Below are 23,058 nucleotides of genomic sequence, written 5' to 3' on the forward strand. Positions count from 1 at the left end.
TCATATATTTTGTTTGAAAAGCTCAAATGGTTTCTACATATGTTAATGAACTTGTTTTGGCACTGAGAGCATTAGTGCATGACAAATTGTCTGGGAGGAGAAATGAAAGGGAGACCATCTAAACTTCCATTCTGGGGAGGGAAGGAGTCTGACCTGCTGGGGGCGCAGCAGGAAACTAAAGGGGAACAGAATGTACAACCATTGTTGCTGTTAAATATACTCAGCTCTGAGGCATTGAAGAGCCTTACTCTTGGAGTCTCTTCTGCTAACAATTGTCTCATATCCTCCAAACGCCTCCTCTTCAGGACATTTTAAATGAAGTTAGTTAGATGAGGGTATTCTGCCTCTTTCTCCAGAAGGTGCTGGAGCACGTTTCTACAGGTCATGTGAGCATAGTGTTGCTGGATTTTCTTTTTTAATTCTTTTGCATGAGGTCTAACATAACTGTCAAATGCACAACTCTATTCTACAAGTTAAAAAGCCCAAGCAGACAATTCTTTGTGCCTTGCTGCGTATGCTTTATTGCCAAGCAAATGTAGGAACAGCCTTTCTTCCACTGACCTTCAAGAATTACACTAATACAAAGTGTACTAGTATGAGTCAAACTGTATGACTACAACAGCTACATGGTAAGGTAAATATCATATAGTTATACTTCCTTCTGCTGGCAATATTCCCAGGAGATAGACTTTATAAAGAGCTACACCCAATAGTAAAATAATTTGTGCTCACTAAACACATACAGAGAGCTGTTATAAAGTCCAACATGGAGCTCAGCCAGAAATAAGCCACTGCTTTTAAGTGGCAATATGTCAGCTGCAAATGAGCAGCTCACCAGAAGCTGAGATATTTGTATAGTCAAACTAGTAGGAGGCCTAAACCACCAACGTTAAGGCTGCAGATAGTAGGTTTTGAAAACAGAACACCTCCATACATGGACCTATAGCTTTTGAAAGCTTTTATTCACCTCTCTAACATGAGGTTTGTCTTGTTAGTGGAGTTAATTGAAACATTTCAAAAAAGAGGCCTAAGTGTGGCTGAGGGTATGGCAAACACATGTGAGCCAGCTGCCGTGCCTCACATTTTCCTCCTCAGAACCAAGGACAGATTTTCACAGTGCAGACTAATAAGAGACCTCTGCTACCACCTTCTCTGCATCTCCTACTGCTGTGATAGACTTGCTAAGCCAAATACCTCCATCACAAACAGTCATAGCAGTTTTGGCTTTTCGTGTAGGTGCTCCACAGTGTGGAGTCAGCCATCTTGCTGGAAACAGGATGCTGAGGTATGCCCACCACAGCGACAGAATCAGGATGTAATGCCTGACCTCATAAGGAGTTGAGGGCATGCACTGTAAGTTTCATAGTTTCATAGTTTCATAGTTTCATTCAGGGTTGGAAGGGACCACAAGGATCATCTAGTTCCAACCCCCCTGCCATGGGCAGGGACACCCCACACTAGATCAGGCTGGACAGAGCCTCATCCAGCCTGCTCTTAAACACCCCCAGGGACGGGGCCTCGACCACCTCCCTGGACAACCCATTCCAGGGTTCCAAGGCAACAACACAATTAGAAACAAATTTGTATGCATAACTTAAGTGCTGGATCTCCATATGTATAGATTCTCCCCAACAAATCTGTTCTTAACATCTAAACACTGTTTCTAAGACAGGGTAATTCAGAGAGGAAGCTGTGTCCATGTGGCTAGTATATCCCTGTGTCCTTGTGGCATGGACAGCCCTTCTGTCCATCTAATGTCCACCACCATAACTGAGGAAGGGCAGTCAGCAGAGCATGAATTCCCACACAGTTCTCATGATTTGCCATTTGTGCCTCTTCCTGTGTATGCCCCTACACAAGTGTTTCTGCACACTCACTGCCAAGAGCAACTAGCAAAAACCTTTTAAACTGTTCTAATTAGGAAAGGACCTTTTGCCTTCCCTGTCACTGAGTGCTGTAGAAGAGTTGTAAATATGCATAGTAGGAAAGAACCTGGAGAAATATGAGTAAGCCCTGGGACATCAGCTCCAGCAGAGCTCCCCAGAGTGGCAGAAACAGAGCTTTGGAGATTGCGTCCTCCAGCAGAAAGATAAGAACAGCATTCCATGCTAAGGGGAATTGAAATAACACCATTTTCACTTCCAGTAGCTAGAAAAACTCTGTAATTAAAAATAACCAACAAACTAAACAACAAAAAACCACCCCAGCCCCAAATAAATAAAACACATCCTTGATGACAATAAACAGCTGCAGTAAGGCGGTGGTGGATGTCTTATGACAGCATACAAAAGAGCTACAACAGCTCTTGACACTTAAGACTACCCACCCTTATGCTACTTTGTAATAGAAGACCTCCAACACTTACACACAGATGTATTCACCAGCTAATGCTCCTTTATCCAATGGGAAAGCTTTTCCTTTGAACCTCTATAGCACAACAGAGGGGGAAATTCATGCAGCATGGTAGAAGTTGATACTTCTCTGTATGACTTGGGTAAAAAGTCAGTATTTGACACCAAGCAAACTTAACCATGGAAAATAAACCCCTGAATTACACAGGACAGTAATACCAGGGCTCAGGTAAAAAACCCTTTACAATCTTGGTTGCAGCTTTCACAGTATTACATTCCACAGCATGCACATGTAGGGTCAGTACTGCCTTTAAACAAAATCACACCATTCTTCACTTACATACTGAGGTGGTGGCAGGAATCAGATGCACATTTAAATCCAGCACTGTCCATTCTTACTGCCTACTGTTCATGCCCTTTCTACGTTTGCCTGCTGCCTTGTTTCTCTATATGGTCTCCATCTGTCTTTTTGAATTGCTGACCGTCTTGAGTTGGATGTAGCACCCTCAGCTTCTTTGGGATATCAGGCAGGAGCAGCCCATGGTGCTGTCATGTCATGAGCATCATGAGTAACTCAAATTTGGGAAAAGCTGTAATTTATTTCCCATGAGCTACTACATAATTCACTCTGCGGCAAAGCCCTAGGAAACCAGGCTTCCTTTCTTTGTGTGTGTAGATAACCACTGCTATACTCACTTACAGAGAAAGCAGAGAGAGCAAATACAATTTTATGTGGGATATTAGTAGTTTCCAATCCCTGAATTCAGAAAAAAGAACTACTGAGAATTGTGTATGCAGTTGACTTATCTTGAAGAGATCTATGTACTTATCCACATATGTATGTATGTATTATTGGAGTTTCTGCAGCATGTGTGCACCTCACTGCAGCTGCCACCCTTCCTGACAGCATAACATTAAACATGTGCACCAATGTAATTTAGCAGTATGGACATTATACCCTTCATTTCCTCACATCTGATCATACACCAGAAGTAAGGTAGTTGGGGAAACAACAACACATGTGGAACATGTTTTAAAGTCTGCAAGTGAATGACCAATTTTCTCTTGTGAGTGCTTGCATACAAGCCCCACACTATGCAATAAATTCAGGCAACGCCATACACATTCAGGGAGTAACTAAACATGCATCTTGGACTTCTACCATGCAGCAACAGAAAAATACACATGGAAGCTGAGGAACAGCATAATGCCTTTGCAAATGCAACTCACTCAAAATGGCTTTGCAAAACACAAGGAGATTTTCACTGCTATTGCTCAAGTCGCAGTGGAGGATGTTCTCAGGAAAGATCTACCTTGACAGTCTTGCTATGGGATGGAGTACCTTTTGTTCTTTGCAAGTAGGTCTGCAAAGTAAGAACCCCAGTTGTCATCCACAACCTATAACTAGAATAAAACCAGCACCCATCCATCAGATTTACACCCTGCCACAATTTGTAAAAGACCCATGGAAGAAATAAGTTTAACTTAACTCCAAAAGCAATGAGTAATTTTGGCATCCACATACTTTTTGGTGGCTATCAAGTTACCCTCTTAATACTTGATAATATATCATGACATTATTTTTCCATCAGTGTGAACCAACCAAGACTGTCCACTAGAATCTAAACCTACCAAACACAGCAACAAAACCAGAACCAACCAATGGGTGTATTAACTCCTGTATTAACTCCTGTAACTGGGACTAGCACAGACTCCCAGCTTTGAGTTTTCCTGGCAGAGTCCAGAACTCTGCAGGTACCAGGATAGTGCTCCATCACTAAAGAAGGAAGTGCTCCTTCACCAACAGTCTTGAGAATGGCAAATTAGATGACATCATTCTGCAAATAGACACTGGATCTTGGATTCACTGAAGGGAAGGTCTGAGTGCTTGAAGAACCATCCATCTCAAGGGATCACATGGTCTTTAGCTAATACAGGCAAGATGTGTAAAAATAGCTAAGATATATGTTATCAATTGCTATTTGGCCAGCAGTGATTAGGCAGATTCCCAAAAGGGAATTGGGAAACTTCCAGCTGCTGCCAGCTCTTCCTCAGGATTTGGGGGTAACCCTTGGGCTAGCACGTCCTCACAGAGACTGAGTATGCTAACCAAATTCCTGGTGCTGGCTACTATCAGGTGAGTCTTCTTCATTTTCAAATTTCTGCAAGTAATCTTTAGAGATACCCCTGAAGCATGATTTCAGTACAGGAACAAGCTCCCTGCTTGAAACCCAAGGAAGTCCTTCGCTGCAGTGAGAGTGCCTCACTAAAATCAGCGTCTGAAATTTAACTTGATAGTGAAGAGCTTCAGCTCAATCAAGTCCAAGGCTGGTTACAATTCCCTCCTTCAAGATGAGAGAAAAGGAGTTTGATGGTGCCAGGAGCTGTCAAGAAAACTCCTGCAAAAGGAGTTCTTGAAAGTTAGGGGAGCTAAGGTGACTGTCTTGAGTAGTAGAATAAAGCAGTCAGCTTCTATTTGTTTAATATGAGACATCTCCATGCTCAGTTCCATCAGAACAATCCTTAAGAAAACTGTAATATCTTAGCTTCATCTGGAAAATAAAGCAGCTGAGAAAATTCAAGGAGAGAAAATTCATGAGAGTAATCCTCAATGGACTTCCATGAGAAGTAAAACTATCACCTTGTCAGAAAGACCATTTAGTATGACAGATAAGAATACACTGAGGCAGTAGTGGGCAGAACGTCTTTGTGGGGGCTGGAAATTCAGTTTGCAGAGACTGAAGTGTTGCTTTGGTGTTAACTGTAGTTCAGTATATCCATCCTCTTTGGGTGGAAGATAGCTTTCCTTCAGAAACCCAGAAATTTAGACTAGTGAGAATCAATACAATACCACAGGCATCATGACTGAATCTGAAGCTTCATCAGCTGCAATGCACATACCTCACCTACATGTTTCCTTAAACATGGATGAAAAGTCCCTCCAGTAGTGGAGAAGGCATGTGTTAAACACCCACCAAAAAAACATCCACAAAACAAACTTCAGATTACAGCTCTTGACAATTAGGCAATGAAAATGTCTGGAGTATAATCTTTCCTGAAGACAGCTCAAAGAGTTCATCTGTTAAACCTTGTGTTGTGTGTATCTCTAGCACATTTCATCATTTTAACATCCAACTATTGGGGCAAGCTAGAAACTTGTTGCTCTTTTCTAACACTGGGGTTCATAATGGCTCATTTTATTGGAAGGCATAAATTAGCTGATGGGAATTTATTATTAGTAAGCTTGGTGCTGGTTTTCTTGACATTACTGAGGGTACAGGAGATCAGACTTCTCTCATCCATGACTCAATTGCACCTCCACCCTCATTCCCCTGAAAGTTTTTGAGTAGGGCTAAAGGGAGTGAATTAGAGAAGATGAAATATGCTCCTGTTTTAAGTTCAAAGACATCGTGAGAGAAGTGTTTTCTCCTGTTCCTACATACCAGGCTCTTGAGTCCTTGTGAGCAGATCAGCAAAATAGGCCATACCATTTTTGTATTGCTCCTCAGTATTATGGAATGGCACATGACCAATGAGTGCATCAACTTGGGAAATGCTGAGGTGACTGCCAGGTATGTGAAGCCTGTGGTGCTGGGTATGTGTCTTTGCTTGTCAGGAAGGAGAGAGTAACAGTGGGCACCGGCTCCTTTGCAGTAATAGGACGATCATGCTCTTGCATTATAGCACACACAGAAAGAGCCTTTTTTCGTAACTGGCTGGGCAGATGAGAGCGTGCAAGAAATACTGAAAGTACAACCTCTAGATGCCAAACCTATCAGCTATGCCCTGACATAACCTCCAGCAAGATTTAATTTCAGAAAAAGATTCAGAAGTTGTTTGCCTAGGGGATGCATGGGAGTTGGTTTAAACAAATACAGAAACTCAGTCTTACCTGGTTCTACCTACCTCCACATGCAGCTGAATCCCTATAGCAGAGAAATTAACAGCATACCCACCTGTGTCCATACACACATGGAAAGCTCAGCTCATTTTCTGGACTGGAACAGACATGATAACACTCCCTGCAATAATCCCCAGCACACATACACTCCCATTTGCAGCAAAGATTGGTTGTCCAGATTCTCCACCAAGTACCAGTTACTCAGAGATTTCACTACCTACATCCACTGGTTAAGTATATTCTGTCTCCATTTCTCTTAAGATTTTGGGAACCATAGGGTTTAACCTCATGTCAGCCCTTGTTTTCCCCTTGATTACATTCTTTCCTCACTCAGCAGCCCCTCTTTTAGATGGAGGACTACACTGACTCCCTCAGAAGTGGGATTTGTTTCCTGACAATATAATGCAGTATGTTGCATGCAAAGAATATTCCATCATAATTTTAGGAAGCCAGATGTTTTTGCTGTGTCATTCAGGAGGATTTCTGTTGTGCCCTGACCTGAACATGCTTTTGGATTTAGAGAAAGAAAAAGCCCTACTTTTTTTTCTTCTATTCTTCAACACATTGATAGTGCCATCTACAACTTAGTATGACTTACAGTAATGTGACCCACAGAAGAGAAAACGAGGCACGCTCATCCTACTCCTCACAGGCACTAGCAGTTATGTGTTAGGTCTCTGCCCATTAAGAAGACAATGTAGGTTGCTTCTCTGACCACAGAAAAGACTCTCCAGATGGACTCTCTGCCTAAGAGTTGCACAATGGTATTCAAGTTAAGCTGTGATCATCAAACATGCGATGAAGCATGCTCCCAAATCCTGCTTGAAAAGTACTGACATAGTCAGTCTGGCAATCCCTTTTCTTCCCAAACCATCAGTAAGAAGTGGTAGGGGTATGTTATCAAAAAGAAACGTTCAGACACATACTTCTTCCCTGGCTATTTTCACATCCTTTCAGCTATGATACTATCATTCCCTATGCTCCACAACATTCCAACCTCAGAGACCTCATGCCAGCTGCTCTCAGCCTGTGGTCCTGCTGTGTTGCATGCAGTACAGTCAACAACCACTACACCCAGCTAAGTGCAAGTGGCATTTGCAGCCCCTACTATACAATTTAGCAAAACAAGAGGACCTTATATGAACATTATCTTTTCAAAACATTTGAAGAGATACCAAAGTTGAGGAGCCCCAGCATTCAAACTTTCTTCATCTGGAAGCTCGTGCACTGAACAGCAGGTTTTAATGCAAAACCTCATCCTGTCAAAAGATGTTAGCTTTCCCAAGTATCAGGGCTCACAGAAACAGTGCACTGTTGTTTACATGAACATACCTCTGCCACATAAAGAGCCTACAATTGCATTATTTCTCTGTATAGCATTTGGGTAACTTCTCACCAATTTAGTGCATCTTCAATCAAGAAAGTATTTTAGAGAACTCAAGGATACTAACTCTTCCATGCATTGTGTTACCATCAATTTATCTGTCATGGGAAAAGCTTCCAGTGCATCTTCCCTGACAGTACATCCTTCCTGCATATTCTGTCTCTCAATGTAAAGTCTCTTTCAGCAATAAACTGTGACAGGTAATAACAAAAGAGAGTAGGATGAAATCAGGTACACAATGCAGTGACAAGTGTAAGAACTCCGTATTGTTCTCTAACCTTTCACGTAATTTTGAATTGCAAATAGCTTAAGGATAGCAGAAAAGGGAAATGAATGTACGCAATGAAGAATGTTTTCTGCTTCATCCCTGACAAACTGTGAACAGAGTTTAGCTGCAAAACCCAAATCTTTACAGCTCAAAGTAACTTTTCAGCCTAAAATGATCCTGCAGGTCCTTAACTGGGAACACCTGGTAGAAAATTCTGCTGGTCAAAACTCCCTGGCTAGTAAGAGCTATAATGAATTTCCAGAGTTAGGCATGTTTTATATAAAAGCAATCATGATACTACAAAGCACTCAACACTTAGAGCAAAGGCAAGTATTATTGTGAAAAGCACAAAAAAAGGTACATCACTGCAATTGAAAATGAATTTTATGGCGATAAAGTAACATACTTTGTTGCTTCTAAAACAACTGCAACATAACCAAACCTAAGCTTTTACACTCCTTAAAGCAAGAGATCAGACAAATATGTCAAATATGTTTAATTATGTTTTTTTTTTGTTTTTCAAAATAACTGATGGCAAAATAAAATATTTACATCATGTCATACCGTGTAAACATGGAAGGTCACTGTACAAAGAAATATACATGCAAAAATAAAGCAAAAGAATAACTAAAGCGATAAGGGAAATAATACACGAACAAGGACATGAGGTTGGTACGAATACACATCCAGTTTCAACAGCGGTTTCCTTTCAAAAAGTTTCTGTACAACTTTACAAAAAACAACCAAAAAACAACCCAAACAAACAAAAAAATAAAGAAAAAGAAATAACCAACAAAACCCCCAAAACAATAATAAAAAAAAGGAATAAATAGAATACAGTGAAACCGTGAAGCTCAAAACTAACCCGAGCTAGCTCATGGCTTCAGCCCCATACATCCAACTGTTGTGGGGTGCTGGCTTGGTTTCTTCAAACATGTTTTTTTCACACAAACATAAGATGAAAACACACTCATAGGAATTCAGTGATGTACAGAAAACCATCTCTCTCTTTTTAAATAGCTCACATTAATATTACTTCAACCTTAAAAACAGTTACTAAGACAATTGTATTATGTGTCAGATTCTCCTCCTCTGACCACTACTTTCTGAAGGTATTCTTTACCAAAGAGCACAAAATTCATTTGTTCATTTCACGGGAAGAAGTAAACCTGTATCTGAAAATTCTAAAAAGTAGTAAATGTTGAGACTGATTTTGGAAAGGTCAGACTTTGGCATTTTTGAATATAATAATACATTTGTACAAAGTGTCACCCTACTTTGTAACTGGTTTGAGATTTGGGATACAAATCCCCTCCCCCCCCCCCCCCAGTAATCCCTAAAATGTCTAGCCTTGACTAATTTCTATGCTAACCCTCACCTTAAACTAGTAATGACAGTGTGTGGTACAACACACCCAACCCCTCTCTACCCAGAACCCCCAAACAACACAAACCAAACCATAAAGCTCGCCGTACTAAGTATGTGCTTTTTCTATGTATTTATTACAGTTACAACAGAGGTCCTCATAAATAGTTGCATAAAATGTTAAAGCCACGACATTGCACATGATATGAAAGAAAACAAAATCCCAAATGAGTGCATTTACAGTATTTCATCCTGCTGTATACTGCTTGACAATCGGGTCAGCAAGCTGGGCACCAACCTGAAGTCCTTTTCTAAAGGGGACAGCGAGTACTGACCCAAACTGAAGACCCGCACAGTGGTATACCACCATTTAGGAAGGAGGGTTAAAAAAGGGTAAGGGGAAGATCAGGGGGAGGAAATTACAGACCAGAGGAAGGTAACAGTCTATATACAAGTAAGGCCTACATTTTATCAGAGCAAAACGATCCATTCTATTTGTATGCAAAAACTTTGAGGTTGGATGCACTTAAAAGCAGAGTCTGATCTCAGTGCACTGCTATGTGAGATACATACAGGCGAGGCAACTGGAAAGCTCTAGGACCGAGTGAAAAACAGATGTTATAAATGGAGGCTGTCTCAATGGGCAGCCATTTCGGTGAGTCTTCTCCAGGCATGGTTTCGTTTTTGTTTAACACCAGTGCTTTGAACATAGGCATTTCTTCCTTGAATAAATCTTGAAAATGGGTTAAGTTCACTTGCAAAATTCAACTCTTGTTTATTAAAAAATTTTTTTTTGCAGAAACCTGAATAAAATACTGTTACTGTATCACTCACAACTGCTCCTTGCAGAGTACAGTGCTATTGTCCTCCACCCCAGCGAAGTCTGCATCACCAGTCCCCCCGCACCACCCTGTGTGGGCACCCTGGAATGCATTTGCACACGAACATTCACTAGCAGCTGGTTGGCTTGGGGTTTGCTTTCCTCAAAATTCAAGTCAACAGCTGATTTGTAGGAGTCTATCTCCAGTCTGATTATTTAACAGGAGGAGTCCATCTCCAGTCTGATTGATTGGCAGGAGGAGTCCGTCTCCAGTCTAATTGATTGGCAGGAGGAGTCCATCTCCAGTCTGATTGGCAGGTGAAAGAGAATGAGAGAGAACTTCAAGCAAGGTCAAACTCTGGGCAAGAGCCTGCTCTGTAAGAAGTTTTTAATGCTACGGATGGGTCGAACATCATTCTGGTGTTTTCGCCGCTCAATGAATGAAGTCAGTCTGGATATGTCAATGCTGTCAGCACTTTTGCTATTCCCCAGCTGCAGCCATTGCTCCTGGAGGGCCAGTGCAGCCGAGGGACGCTTAGCTGGGTCATCCTGAAGTAGGAAGCATACAAAATCTTTGGCCTTCTGGCTAACTCCTTTGAAGTAGTCATCTGGGAAACTAAAGTCTAAGCGGCAAATATTCAGGCAAGTTTCCTCTACACTTTCATCCAGGAAAGGAGAGACACCACTAAGAAGGACGTATGTGAGCACTCCAATGCTCCAAACATCTGAAGTGAGGGAAACAGGATTTCCAAGAATAATTTCAGGAGCTGCAAACTCTGGGTTTCCAAGTAACTGGTGGATATAATAAGTGGTATTGAGCTGGACTGCATCTCCAAAGTCAGCCAGTTTTATTGTTGGCTTAGTGGAACTCTGGTCCACCAAAATATTTTCAGGCTAGGGAAAAAAAAAAGCAAAAGTTAATTTATTCTTTTTTCCAAGTCAGTCTAACACACATTTTGACATTACTGCTCCCAGAGAGTGCTGTCAGCTCGAGAGTGTAACAAACAGCTGCAAAACTACAGGGACTGCTGCTGAATGCCTCTGCAAAGCTCCTAAACAGTCCTAAAAAGGCTTCCCCCAGAACTACAGTACGCAGTGAATGTGTTTCACCTGCTGGCACCATAGTTTTTCCAGGAAATATATACTGCAGATGTTCATGACAGCAGCTCTGCAAAGTTTCACAGGCACATCTATTTGGCAACTAAAGTTTAAAAACCAGCAATTATAAATAGCAGATAAATAAAGCAACTGCTTTATTCCCTTTATGACAGAGACAACAAAACTCTTTTATTTAAAGACTTAAAGGTCTTGTCAGGATTTTTATGCTTTCAACAGAATTCAGCTTTACTTGGTGATTGTTTACTGTAATGCAGCTGTACAGGTAGAAGTCAAGCACTGTTTTAAGACTATGGCAGCAACAGATCCTGTTAGAGGCACGTGACTTCAAGAGATCTGCCCCGCTACTGTTGAGCTGAAAATGGAATTATTTTTGGGTTTGGTTTCTAAAGCTCCTGCTCCTGTAACTGTGGTGTTGTCAAAATAAAAGTGACTTACCTACATCAACTAGTTCATCTGTATGTTGCCTGAGACTGAAACAAGTACATATGCCACAAGAAAAAATTACATTTTGCGTCTCCCTGATATGCAGAACAGATTGGTTCTGCTTGGAAAACAGAAGTATGTGAAGGGAAGATGCAGATTCTTTTTGCCTTTTTCACTATGACCCCTTCAGTTAAAGAGACCCTGCCTAGAAAGATAATGGGCCAGTACTAAAATTCCTTATTATTCAGATAGAGGTGGAAAAAAAGAGTAAGTTTCTAACTAATATTCACATCAAGACCACCTTATATAGCTTTTCCTACTAGAATGCACCAAACCCTTGGTGGCTCAAAATTCAAAGGGTAGAGCAGGCCCAAAGAGGTACCATTGACATATCCTAACCCTCAAAGTGCAAAGATGAGAAACATTTGCAGGAGCAGAGGAGCAGCAGTCTCTTTCACAACATGATACTTCTTGAGAAAGAAATGGGATTTCTGCTGCAAGTTTCTCAGAAAGGAAATAAAACAAAACTGTTCCTGTCAGCAATTATTTCCAGCACAAAGGACCACACAGAGCTTTGAAAAGAAAGCACAGGGAATTAAAAGTTTCTTCTTTGTTGGCTATGACTGAATAAAGCATTTGGGGATGGAGCCCTGATCCATAACCTTCATATGGTCTCAAAGTCATTCACAGTCCTATGTTCCCAGCTGCAAGTTTCCTAGAAGGGGGATGTTTCTGTGCCCAGAATGGTGCACACTTCCAGTAATCTCATTCACTCCTCACCTTTAGGTCCAAATGTGCTATTCTGCAGTTGTGAAGATACTGCACAGCTTCCAGAATCTCTCCCAGGTAGAGTCTGATCTTCCCTTCTGTGAGATTTCCCCATCGCACGACATAGTCTAGAAGGCGACCCTGGTCAGCCCTATTGGAATTACAAGGGTTATATTTTGCATTAATCCAGGTATCAGAACTGAAAGCAAAAACCTAACAGGCCATAGATGACAGGAATAACTCTAGCCTGCAGCACCTAGAAGACAGGACTAGGGTATGAAGAGGAGATCTGATATCGAGCTACCAGATCACAACATTCTTAATTCACTTGTGCAACTGCTTGGTATATAATAATTTCTGGATCTTCAAACTAAGATAATCATCCACCTAGCAGTTTAACATCTCAACTTATTTCCTTCTGAGTATTAAACTCAGTCTTTTAATAACAGCATTTGACAACTGCAATATTTTACTTAGGTGTTTTCGAACTTCAATCCAAGTTCCTTATTCACAGGACCACTATAAGCGTCCCAGAAAGTTAACTGTAGGGATTGCATTTTACAGATATTGTGGAAGTCCACACACATTTCTAACACTAGTATGTAGTTGGTGGAGGTCTCAAAGGTATCAAGAAGGCCAATGAGCTGGGGATGCTGGAGATTCTGCATGACTCCAAGTTCGTGGGTAACTTGGTCTCGCTTCATCAACTTCTTATTCACAAATTTAGTGGCTACTGCTCGCTTGGTTCCCTTCTGGTCACACTTCTTAACGACAGAAAATCTGCCCCTGGAATACAATGTTGAAAAGAAAGAATTAACTGAAAGGACATTTACCTTGAAAGACACCTTCAGAGAGAGATCTAATTTCAGATCTCTAATAAGCTACTCCTACGGAGCAGTTTCTGGACATAAACAAGTTTTCAGCACATGCATCTTCTATAAAGTGTGTCTGCATACACAATTACCTCCTGAGACAGATCTACTTTATTGCATTTGCAGAGAAGTCAAGTCAGAGTAGTATCCAACTTTCAAGCTGGACAAATTTTTGCTGTCTGTAGTTTTCATATCCTAAATATAAAGGTTCAGGAGAGCTTCACTACGGAAGCGTCATCAGTCACAGTTAGGCATGCTTAAACAAAATAATCCCTTAGTCCATGAGACCACTCCAGCCTAAATATATTCTGGTTTTGCAGTGCCATCTAGTGCTGGTAAAATTTTAGCTTCCTCATTTCTATTTAATCCAAAGCAATTCTGGCCCTTTTAGGCTCATGTCAGTATTGTTCAAAGTGAATTTCAGTTCTTGAAAGAGAAGTTAACATTTTGACATAGCTTGGAGATCAGCATACAGAACGCACCTGCCAAGCTCAGCCACTTCACTGTAGAGGGAATCAAAGTTGTCTTTCCAGATTACAATGATTCCGTCACTTCCAGGACCTACAAAAACCAGAGGACAGTATGGCCAAAATGTAATATATTCAGATTCTCCTCAGAACTAAATTATTGCAATTATGAGCAATGTAATGTTTCAAATGTTTGCAGAAAGAAATATTTAGACTTCATATTCAGTTTGGTAATAGGTTGCAGGAAGAATTTGCCTCAGTCAGACTGGCCCCTGTCACCTCTCTTTTGAAGCTGAACGCATCTGTATTGAAAAGCAACTCACAATGTCATGTTGCCCATCCTCTTGCAGTCCAGAGAATTCTTTCTGTAACTAACTTCTTGATGGTTTATAAAGACTACAACAGCAAGAAAAGGCAAAGGGTACTCTTCACTCTTTCCACAAGATAATTCACAAGAATTGCCTAGAATCAAATGGCAAGTCTTTCAAGTCCAAAGAATTGGAAAAGACTTTATAGTTTGATGTTGAAACCTTACTTTGTGCTACAGCTTCAGAGTGTCTGTTTTGCGCTTACGGACTGGGGAAGCAAAGGGGAGACAAACTGGGACCAGAACTTTTGTGTAAAAGTATTAATAGAGCTGAATAGAAGGGCTAGCAAAATATAGCTGCCTGAATTTTGGAGTCTAGTTGCAGAGTAACAAAGACATAGCAAATTCTGATTTAGTTTTGATTGAAAAGTGAACATTTGCTTTTGGATTAGATCAGTAAGACCAAGGACTGTGGCTGAAAGAGAGTAGTTTACAAGAATTCTGTGACTCTGATTGTGACTAAATTCAAATTCTGTGCTGGTGTAGGAAGGACACTCCTTACACTAGTTCCTCAAAGCACAGTTTCACACTAATTCTTGTCCATCAAGAGCTTTATATTTCCATGACTAGAAAACTTCATTGATTGAGACACTGTCAGTAGAATCACCCTGTCTTGTTGATCTCCACGTGACATAAGGTGGCAGCAAGACAAACACACCAAAGCAGCCCGGGCAATGCAGCAGAAATTCTACAGCAGAAACTCATTCAGGTGCAGTGGAAATTGTCTGAATAAGCAATATTGGCAAGTTGAAGGAAACAGCAAAACCCACCAGCCTAAACCTCCCCTGGTGCAGCCTGAGACTGTGTCCTCTTGTTCTGTCACAGGTTGCCTGGGAGAAGAGATCAACCCCCACCTGGCTACAACCTCCCTTCAGATAGTTGTAGACAGCAATAAGGTCTCCCCTGAGCCTCCTCTTCTCCAGGCTAAGCAATCCCAGCTCCCTCAGCCTCTCATAGGGCTTGTGCTCCAAACCCCTCCCCAGCTTTGTTGCCCTTCTCTGGACACGTTCAACTCAACATCTTTCCTAAACTGAGGGGCCCAGAACTGGACACAGGACTCAAGGTGTGGCCTAACCAGTGCTGAGTACAGGGGCAGAATGACCTCCCTGCTCCTGCTGGCCACACTATTCCTGATACAGGCCAGGATGCTATTGGCCTTCTTGGCCACCTGGGCACACTGCTGGCTCATGTTCAGCCTGCCATTAACCAGTACCCCCAGGTCCCTTTCTGCCTGTCTGCTCTCCAGCCACTCTGACCCTAGCCAGTAGCACTGCATGGGGTTGCTGTGGCCATCACTTGGATGTGTTAAAACTCATGCTGTTGGATTCTGCCCATCTGTCCAGCCTGTCAAGGTCCCTCTGCAGAGCTCTCCTACCCTCTAACAGATCAACTGCTGCCCCCAGCTTGGTGTCATCTGTAAACTTACTGATAATGGACTCAACGTCCTCGTCCAGATCATCAATAAATATACTGAAGAGGATGGGGCCCAGCACGAATCCCTGGGGGACACCACTAGGGACTGGCTGCCAGCTGGCTGTGGCACCACTCAACACCACTCTCTGGGCTCAGCCCTCCAGCCAGTTCCTAACCCTGCGCAGAGTGCTGCTGTCCAAGCCGTGGGTGCAAGCTGCAGCATAGGAGGCTGAACATAAGGAAAAACTTATTCACTGTGAGGATGACAAAACACTGGAACAAGCTGCCCAGAGATGATGTGGAGTTGTCTTCTCTGGAGATATTCAAAACCTGCCAGAATGCATTCCAGTGAGACCTACTCCAGGTGGCCGGGCCTTGGCAAGGGGGTTGGAACAGATGATCTTCTGAAGTCACTTCCAATCCCTAACATTCTGTGATACTGTCTGTCTCCTTGTACTTTCCCTGTTTCTAAGAATGGAGGATTCTAAACACTTAATAGAGAAATAAGTAAATGTACAAACGCACTGAAACTTATCATAATGTCATCACACACGTCAAGTAAACATGTTTTGCTTTTGCTGTTTGCCTTCAGAACACAGGGAATTTTTGTTTGTAGGTTTCCTTTTTGTTCCCTCACATTCAGGTTGTCTTACTTTCAGTACTGAAATAATGTAACTGAAGTGTAGAACCATGATGCAAAGACAAGGAATGGTTATACATTCTCCTACACACTGTGGCTTTACAATGCTACCCCAGCGGCATATTAACATGCAGAGTAATGTTAATCTTACATCAGTACACTTTAGAAATCATACATTTTAGCACAGCAACATTCATAGAGACTAAACTAAGAAAACAGATGATAAAATATGATGTTGTCACAGTGTGAACCAGTATTGACAGATAAGGTAAATGTATGTTCACAGTACTGCATAGGCATCTTGTCTGTATGGACCTCTAATTAGTTACATCCTAAAAGTGCATCTATTCCTGCTGCAGCAAGTAATATAACACAAGCAAAAAGATTTGTTACAATACTCCTTTAACAGAGGGATGCTCAAGAGCTGAGGTTTTCTTTTTCTTGTACTATGGGTAGTTGACACTTTGCATGCAACCTACCTAAAACTCGTAGACTGGCAGAAGATGAAACCGAACCCATATCGTTTGCAGCTATACATGTGTAGATACCATCATCTTCTGCAGTGACACCAATGATTTTCAGTGAAGCCTCTCCTAAGTCACTGGAAAACACAATGGCATCTGTTAACTTCATATTCATTTTACAGACATCATGCTATGGAAATTGGATGAAGTTGGATTGACACTGTTAATATTTCTTATTCTCCAGTTGCTATCTCTCTCTGGACAAACATTACTAATCCTGTCCCTGCATTTCAGAAGTGTCTACCAGAATGTGAGCACTTTGTGTCCATTGAGTTTCTTGGAATATCCTACAGATTTAGAAAAACATCCTCACTGACACTATCTCAGCATGTCCCAAGCTCCATTGTGTTTGAAAATTAAATGCCTCCCCTGATTCTTCCTGCTTCCTCTAATTTATTCAAATTATGAAAAGGCACATCAAGATAATTGTTGTTCTCTTGCTGGAAGGTTAGCTTCCATTCCTGACACCCAGCATACAGAAGTTGATTAAACATTTGTACTTGCAGAGCATTAACCCCTTGCAAGAGGGCTCCCCCCTTCAATACAAAAGACACACCTCACCACACCTTTGGAAACCTCAGAATCTGGAAGAATGAAGATGGAAGGAAACTAAAAATGGCTTCATCTTTTTCCTCTGTTCCAGAGCAGATACAGAAAAACCCATGCAAGATCAGAAAAGAAAGGTTCTGCAGTCTTCCTCAATCTTGCTGCTCAACCACCCTTTTTGTCTTTAAATGGCTGCTTAAATCTTCCCCTGTGCCATTCTGCTATGTTTTTTGACCATATGCCAAGGACCTGAACAGTAGGTAATTTTATTTGCAGAAGTCTCTAACAAACGTGAATACTTGGCAAGTCCTCTCTGCACTTTCCTAAGCTCAAGATAACTCTAACATTTTGTTATGCTTTCACATTACAGCATATTTTCAAGACTTTCATCATTCTGATTGTTTTCCTTTGGATTCATCTGACTTACATGCAAATTATTTGACTGACTGACTTGAAAACTATTTACCATTGTCTTCATCACATAATTTAATTTCAGGGGAAAAAAAAAACCAAGTAAATTTTAGGAAAATGTCATGATTATTATTTCTACAACTCTGTTAGAGACAGGCAACAATTCACTGGATGTAATTCTGTAACAGGAATAAATCACGGTGAATTAAACCCAACAAATCTAACTCTTAATCATCTCACAACAGTCCTGGACGCAGTAGCAAAGCTGCCACAGCGTCTCTGCTTCCCCTGGGTATAAAAAGAATTATACTCAGTGAAAAAGAAAAGGCAGCACCAGGAGAAGGTTAAAAATAACAGAGTAACATGCCATCAGGTTTGCAAGTAAGCTGAGCTATACCACACAACCTCTAAGAAGATGACATAGTCTTCTATCTATTAATGAGAAACTTTTCCCAAGAAACCCCTTCATTTTGAATTAAGGGCATAAAATAACCCATTTTGGTCTCTTCTCCCAGGCAGCCAGTACCAGAACAAGAGGACACAGTCTCAGGCTGCACCAGGGGAGGTTTAGGTTGGATGTTAGGAAGAAGTTCTATACAGAGAGAGTGATTGCCTATTGGAATGGGCTGCCCAGGGAGGTGGTGGAGTCACTATCACTGGAGGTATTCAGGAGGAGACTTGATGGGGTGCTTGGTGCCATGGGTTAGTTGTTTAGGAGGGTTGGATTGGTTGATGGGTTGGACGCCATGATCTTGAAGGTCTCTTCCAACCTGGTCTGGTCTGGTCTGGTCTATTCTATTCTATTCTGGCAACATTTTTGTATATAAAAGAATGCTTTAAAAAAAACCCCAACCTCTTCTAACATGCAGTTTCACATTCCCGAATATAGCAATTTTTCTTATGAATCAGGTGTCAAGGTTACTAGTTAGTATGCTAAGTTGTATCATAGAAAAGTTAAAAACAGACAAAAATATTAATTTCTGTGCTTCAGTAGTGCAGACAGTGGCACTGCCAAGTCAGTAGGAACCAGAGGCTTTTCTTTGCAAAACACTGTAGTGTGATCTGAAAGCATTCTCCTCAAAAATAACGGTGTGCTACTAAAGGAAGTAAGAGATGGGCAGGATGGCATGTCATACCACTGGTGTGTCAAAACATACTCTTCTACATCAAGCACTAGGTCAGTGTGATAGAACCACACTGGTTTCTGCTATAGCTGATCAAGAACACCAGCTGAATTTTCTTTTGTGTTTAAAAATCAACTGGGTGTGATGTTGGGGTACTGCAGCCATTGAGGAAAGTTGCACATTTCCAGAAAATCTCAGATGTCAGGTATTTCTGAGGGCAAACTTGCCATTATGCTTCAAAGCTAAAAGCTATCCAGAACCAAGGGGGCTAACAGAAAATGTAGCAGTCCCTGTTACACATTAGACAAATTACTGTACCTGTATGAAATGCTGTGATGACCGTCATTGCTCAGTGTGTTGTGATCAGGACCTTTCCAAGTAACTGAAGCCTTGGGGCGACCACAGATTTTACACCTAAGCATGATGGTCTCTCCTGTCTCACATGTTACCTCACTCAATGGTATTATAAACTCTGGGGGAACTGTAACAAAGAGAATCAATGGCATTAGGTCAATTGAAGTTAGTAAATCTGGTTTTCTATTTTTTTTGCACTCTCACTTTTCCATTAGACAAGTCAGTGCAGTATTAAACACGACACATAGCATTAACTGTCTCCATTGTACAAAAAGAGCCTACGTATGTCTCCTTAGAAAACATTCAGTTCCTGACATAATTCATAACAAGCAAATTTAAACAAAGTAAATAATGTTTTGATCAAATGCTATTTAGTGTAACTTCAAAAACAATAACTTACCATCATAAATGTAATTGGGGTTGAGAAGCTAGAAAGAAGAAAATAAGGAATTAATGCCATGATAGCCTTATAGCATCTTAAATAATTGCAGGAAAAGCACAATGATGAGTTGAAGTTAGCTGTACCCACAAAGATCCAAGAAATATCTGAACATAAGAATTTCTGCACCACTCTACTCTTTCTGCAATGTTCTCATTCTCGTCATGCTGGCAGGCTCAAAAGTTATTTTCTTCCTGTTTTCAGGTTTGGCAAACGCTCTCTGTTAAAACCACTGTTGCCTCTAATTGCTTCATGTGAAATTCTAACAGAAGCTATCTTTAAAGAAATCCCAACACAACTTCCTTTGAAAACTGTTTGGCCTCTGTAACACTTACCTTCACAGAAACCTTGTTGGCAAGTCCTTCTCGGGATTTGCGGTAACCGTTTTCTAGCTTGCCTTCCCTTTTGCCGTCTTTATCTTTTTTCTCAGATTTCTTCCTTAAACGGAGTGCTGTGTGCCAAGATGCTGACTTCCTGAATATAGAATATTAAACTTCAGTATTTTTTCTTTCAACTCGATGTAGTATGTTACACTCACCGCTTTAAAATGGCATTGGAAAAGTATGTAAAAATGCAATTTCATTGTATTAAAGTTTGCTGAAATAAAGTACATTGAATACTCCGTAAGGGATGCTACTATGGTTAAAACTGCGAGCAAGCTAGTAAGATGAGCCTGTAGTTCAGGATGATCAGAGGGCTGGAGCACCTGTCCTATGAGGACAGACTGAAAGAGTTGGGGCTGTTAAGTCTGGAGAAGAGGAGGGTCCGAGGTGACAATTGTGGCCTTCCAGTATCTGAAGGGGGCCTACAAGAAGGATGGGGAAGGACTTCTCAGGATCTCAGGTAGGACTAGGGGGAATGGAATGAAGCTGGAGGTGGGGAGATTCAGACTGTACGTGAGGAGGAAGTTCTTCACCATAAGAGTGGTGACACCCTGGAATGGGTTGTCCAGGGAGGTGGCTGGGGCCCTGTCCCTGGAGGTGTTTAAGCCCAGGCTGGATGAGGCTCTGGCCAGGCTGATCTAGTGTGGGGTGTCCCTGCCCATGGCAAGGGGGTTGGAACTAGATGATCCTTGTGGTCCCTTCCAACCCTGACTGATTCTATGATACTACTATTTCTTGAAATCAATGCTGGAAGGGTAAACTTTATATATGCAAATATAAACTGTCAAATGCAGCCTATAGAAGTTTTACATAAAGTCTAAGTGCTGTGAACTTTGATAGAATTTCTCTCATCGCAGGTTTGAGAGAGGTCTTCCTAGCACAATCAGTCACTTTCAACAGGTTTTTGACTCAAAGTAGATATCCAGGAATTCTGAAGTCTTTTTTTGACTTGGAATATTTGACTGTTGTACTAAATAAAGGTGTGTAGCCTGGGAACTCATCCTATTCAATAACCAGTAGCTGTTGGTGCTCTTAGATCATGTATTCTTTCATCAGCTTTTCTCAGAAGAATGCACTACTACAGCTTTTAAATACAGAGTGCGAGCTTCTTTTTTACTAGCTTGTATTTGTAGTTGCTAAGGGACCTCTGAAGTACTTGTTCTGCTTGATTTTCCTTTAACCCAAACCATTCTATGAATCTATTTCTAAAAGACTGTGTCAACTTCTGGTTTAAAATGTTAGAAGTCCTGTCTAAATTGGAAATTTTACTTTCTAGCCCCCTTCTAGAGTCACCCAGGCACTCACTTGATGGTTCCATCAGGGTTGTCAATTATGACTGCACTGGTATGCCCCAAGACATAGCCGGGAATCCAGCCCTCGGCTGCGGGGCACTGATCAGTGGCGGCTCTGAACACCAAAAACATGTTCTGTTGGTTGCTGGCGAGAATCTGCACGACCTCTCCTTGGTAGACATTTATCTCATCCTCCTTCACTGCCGTGTAATCGTGTGTCACCAGCATGGTGGAGATATTGCTACTGCTGCTACTTTCACTCTGCAAGCACCAGTTGGAAGCAAAAAGAGAAGGGGAAAGGAAAGAATTGAGTTTAAAGTTCATGATGAAGGCATTCTTGGACTGGTACATTACCTGCATAATCCACATAATTTAAGATGTAGTCAAAGAGAAGAGCTGCAATTTCTCCTTTTACCCTGCCTATGTCTACTTATCTTGTACAAATCACTCTGATCTTCTAATACCTTCACGTACACATGCTGCAAAGATTTATTCCTGTTAATTTTACTTGGACTGCTTCCTTTAACTGAGTCTGTTCAACTGGCCTTTCATTCAAGCTAATGTATTTTCATCAGGCAACAAAACTACAGCACAGCATGTAAGACCATTTTTTGTGGTCTCAGAGATGCAGCTTCAAAATCATGATCATCGCCTCATAAACACTGGAAATTCCAACACAGAAAAATTACATATAGTCTTTCCTAGCACTGTCTGCCAGATCTCAGACACCTGCCTTCTGCACACAAAACACAATAAAGTACAAGAGAACAAAGCTTTTGACAGTGTGGCTCAAAACCACAAAGCCTGGCCTTTGTTCAATCTGTACAATTGGGTCCTTTTAATGTACAGGATGAGGTAAATTACTGCAATAAGAAATTGCTCATTTCTTGGGCAAAATAGGGCCACTGAACTATGAGAATAAAGCTGGAAGTCTCATTTCTGATTAGTGACTATGACAGCTGAGTGTTGTTAGCTGTTTATCAAACACTTCTAATTAGTGTCCATGAATATTGTTTGTTTCCCTGCTGAGCAATTGCAGAAAGTCAATTATGGATGATCAGGTGTACATTAAAGTCATACTACTTTTCAGAACAAACATGGTCATGAAGGTACTGAAAATTATTAAAGTAAGACACATTTTGTCCTTTTGCATGCATTTCTCAATGAGGTTTAATATATGGAAGTGTGAAATCTATTATCAGAATACACAACCTATTGTCTGAAGTAAGTTATTTCCTTCTTGAAACAAGTTAAAACCAAGTCTTGTATGCGTACGTGATGTTCTTCATCTCTGTCCCTACTTCAAACTGTTTCAGGTCACTACTGCTTGTGACCTGAGCTGAAAAAGGAAATCAGCACCCCGATGTAGCTGAAGACTACTATCACATACACATGTATATGTACATGTACATGTATGTACAGCATAACCACACCTCGGAACCACCTGTGTGCTAGTATGGAATGGAAAGCTTGGCACACAGGATTAAAACGGTGTCATCTTTTTTCTCAAAGCTGCTAAATATTTCTCCCCTCAGCACTGTGATGCAGCAAGGGTCAGTGAACAGCATGGTATACTGGGAGCCCTGAAACCCACATCCTCTTCCAATTTGCTAACGGCCTTAGGCAAGTCACTCTACCTCTTGGTACCTGTGCTTCCCCATGAGTGCTTTGACTGAGAACTTGGCCATTTAGAAAGGAGCAGTCTCAGATTACTCATTCATAGCATGTTTGCCACATTGATGCTTGTGTTTCCAGTGAGCCTGTACTTTTTATTCTAACTGAACTATTTTGTCCATCTGGGTGGTTGAAAGATCTCATCCTGGATTG

General features: G+C 41.3%; 1 protein-coding gene across 2 annotated transcripts in view; it reads right to left on the reverse strand.

Moving 5' to 3' along the window:
* Window positions 1-9,235: 9,235 nt before the first annotated feature.
* The window catches only part of TRIO (trio Rho guanine nucleotide exchange factor), a 258,492-nt gene continuing 244,669 nt past the window's right edge, over window positions 9,236-23,058 (reverse strand). The window contains exons 49-57 of one of the 2 annotated variants that reach the window (XM_068161994.1): window positions 21,245-21,492; window positions 19,892-20,030; window positions 19,518-19,545; window positions 19,082-19,244; window positions 16,638-16,759; window positions 13,754-13,832; window positions 12,985-13,185; window positions 12,412-12,550; window positions 9,236-10,983 (exon numbers count right to left, since the gene is read on the reverse strand). In XM_068161994.1, coding sequence (XP_068018095.1) covers window positions 10,441-10,983; window positions 12,412-12,550; window positions 12,985-13,185; window positions 13,754-13,832; window positions 16,638-16,759; window positions 19,082-19,244; window positions 19,518-19,545; window positions 19,892-20,030; window positions 21,245-21,492 — 1,662 coding nt within the window. In that variant the 3' untranslated portion in view covers window positions 9,236-10,440. Of the gene's footprint in view, window positions 10,984-12,411; window positions 12,551-12,984; window positions 13,186-13,753; window positions 13,833-16,637; window positions 16,760-19,081; window positions 19,245-19,517; window positions 19,546-19,891; window positions 20,031-21,244; window positions 21,493-23,058 lie in introns of those variants that run through there. The other variant, XM_068161996.1, reaches the window with a different exon arrangement.

This window comes from Melanerpes formicivorus, unplaced genomic scaffold (genome assembly GCF_026170545.1).
Source record: "Melanerpes formicivorus ecotype bairdi unplaced genomic scaffold, bMelFor1.0.p_v2 SCAF_61, whole genome shotgun sequence".
Taxonomy (NCBI): Eukaryota; Metazoa; Chordata; class Aves; order Piciformes; family Picidae; genus Melanerpes; species Melanerpes formicivorus.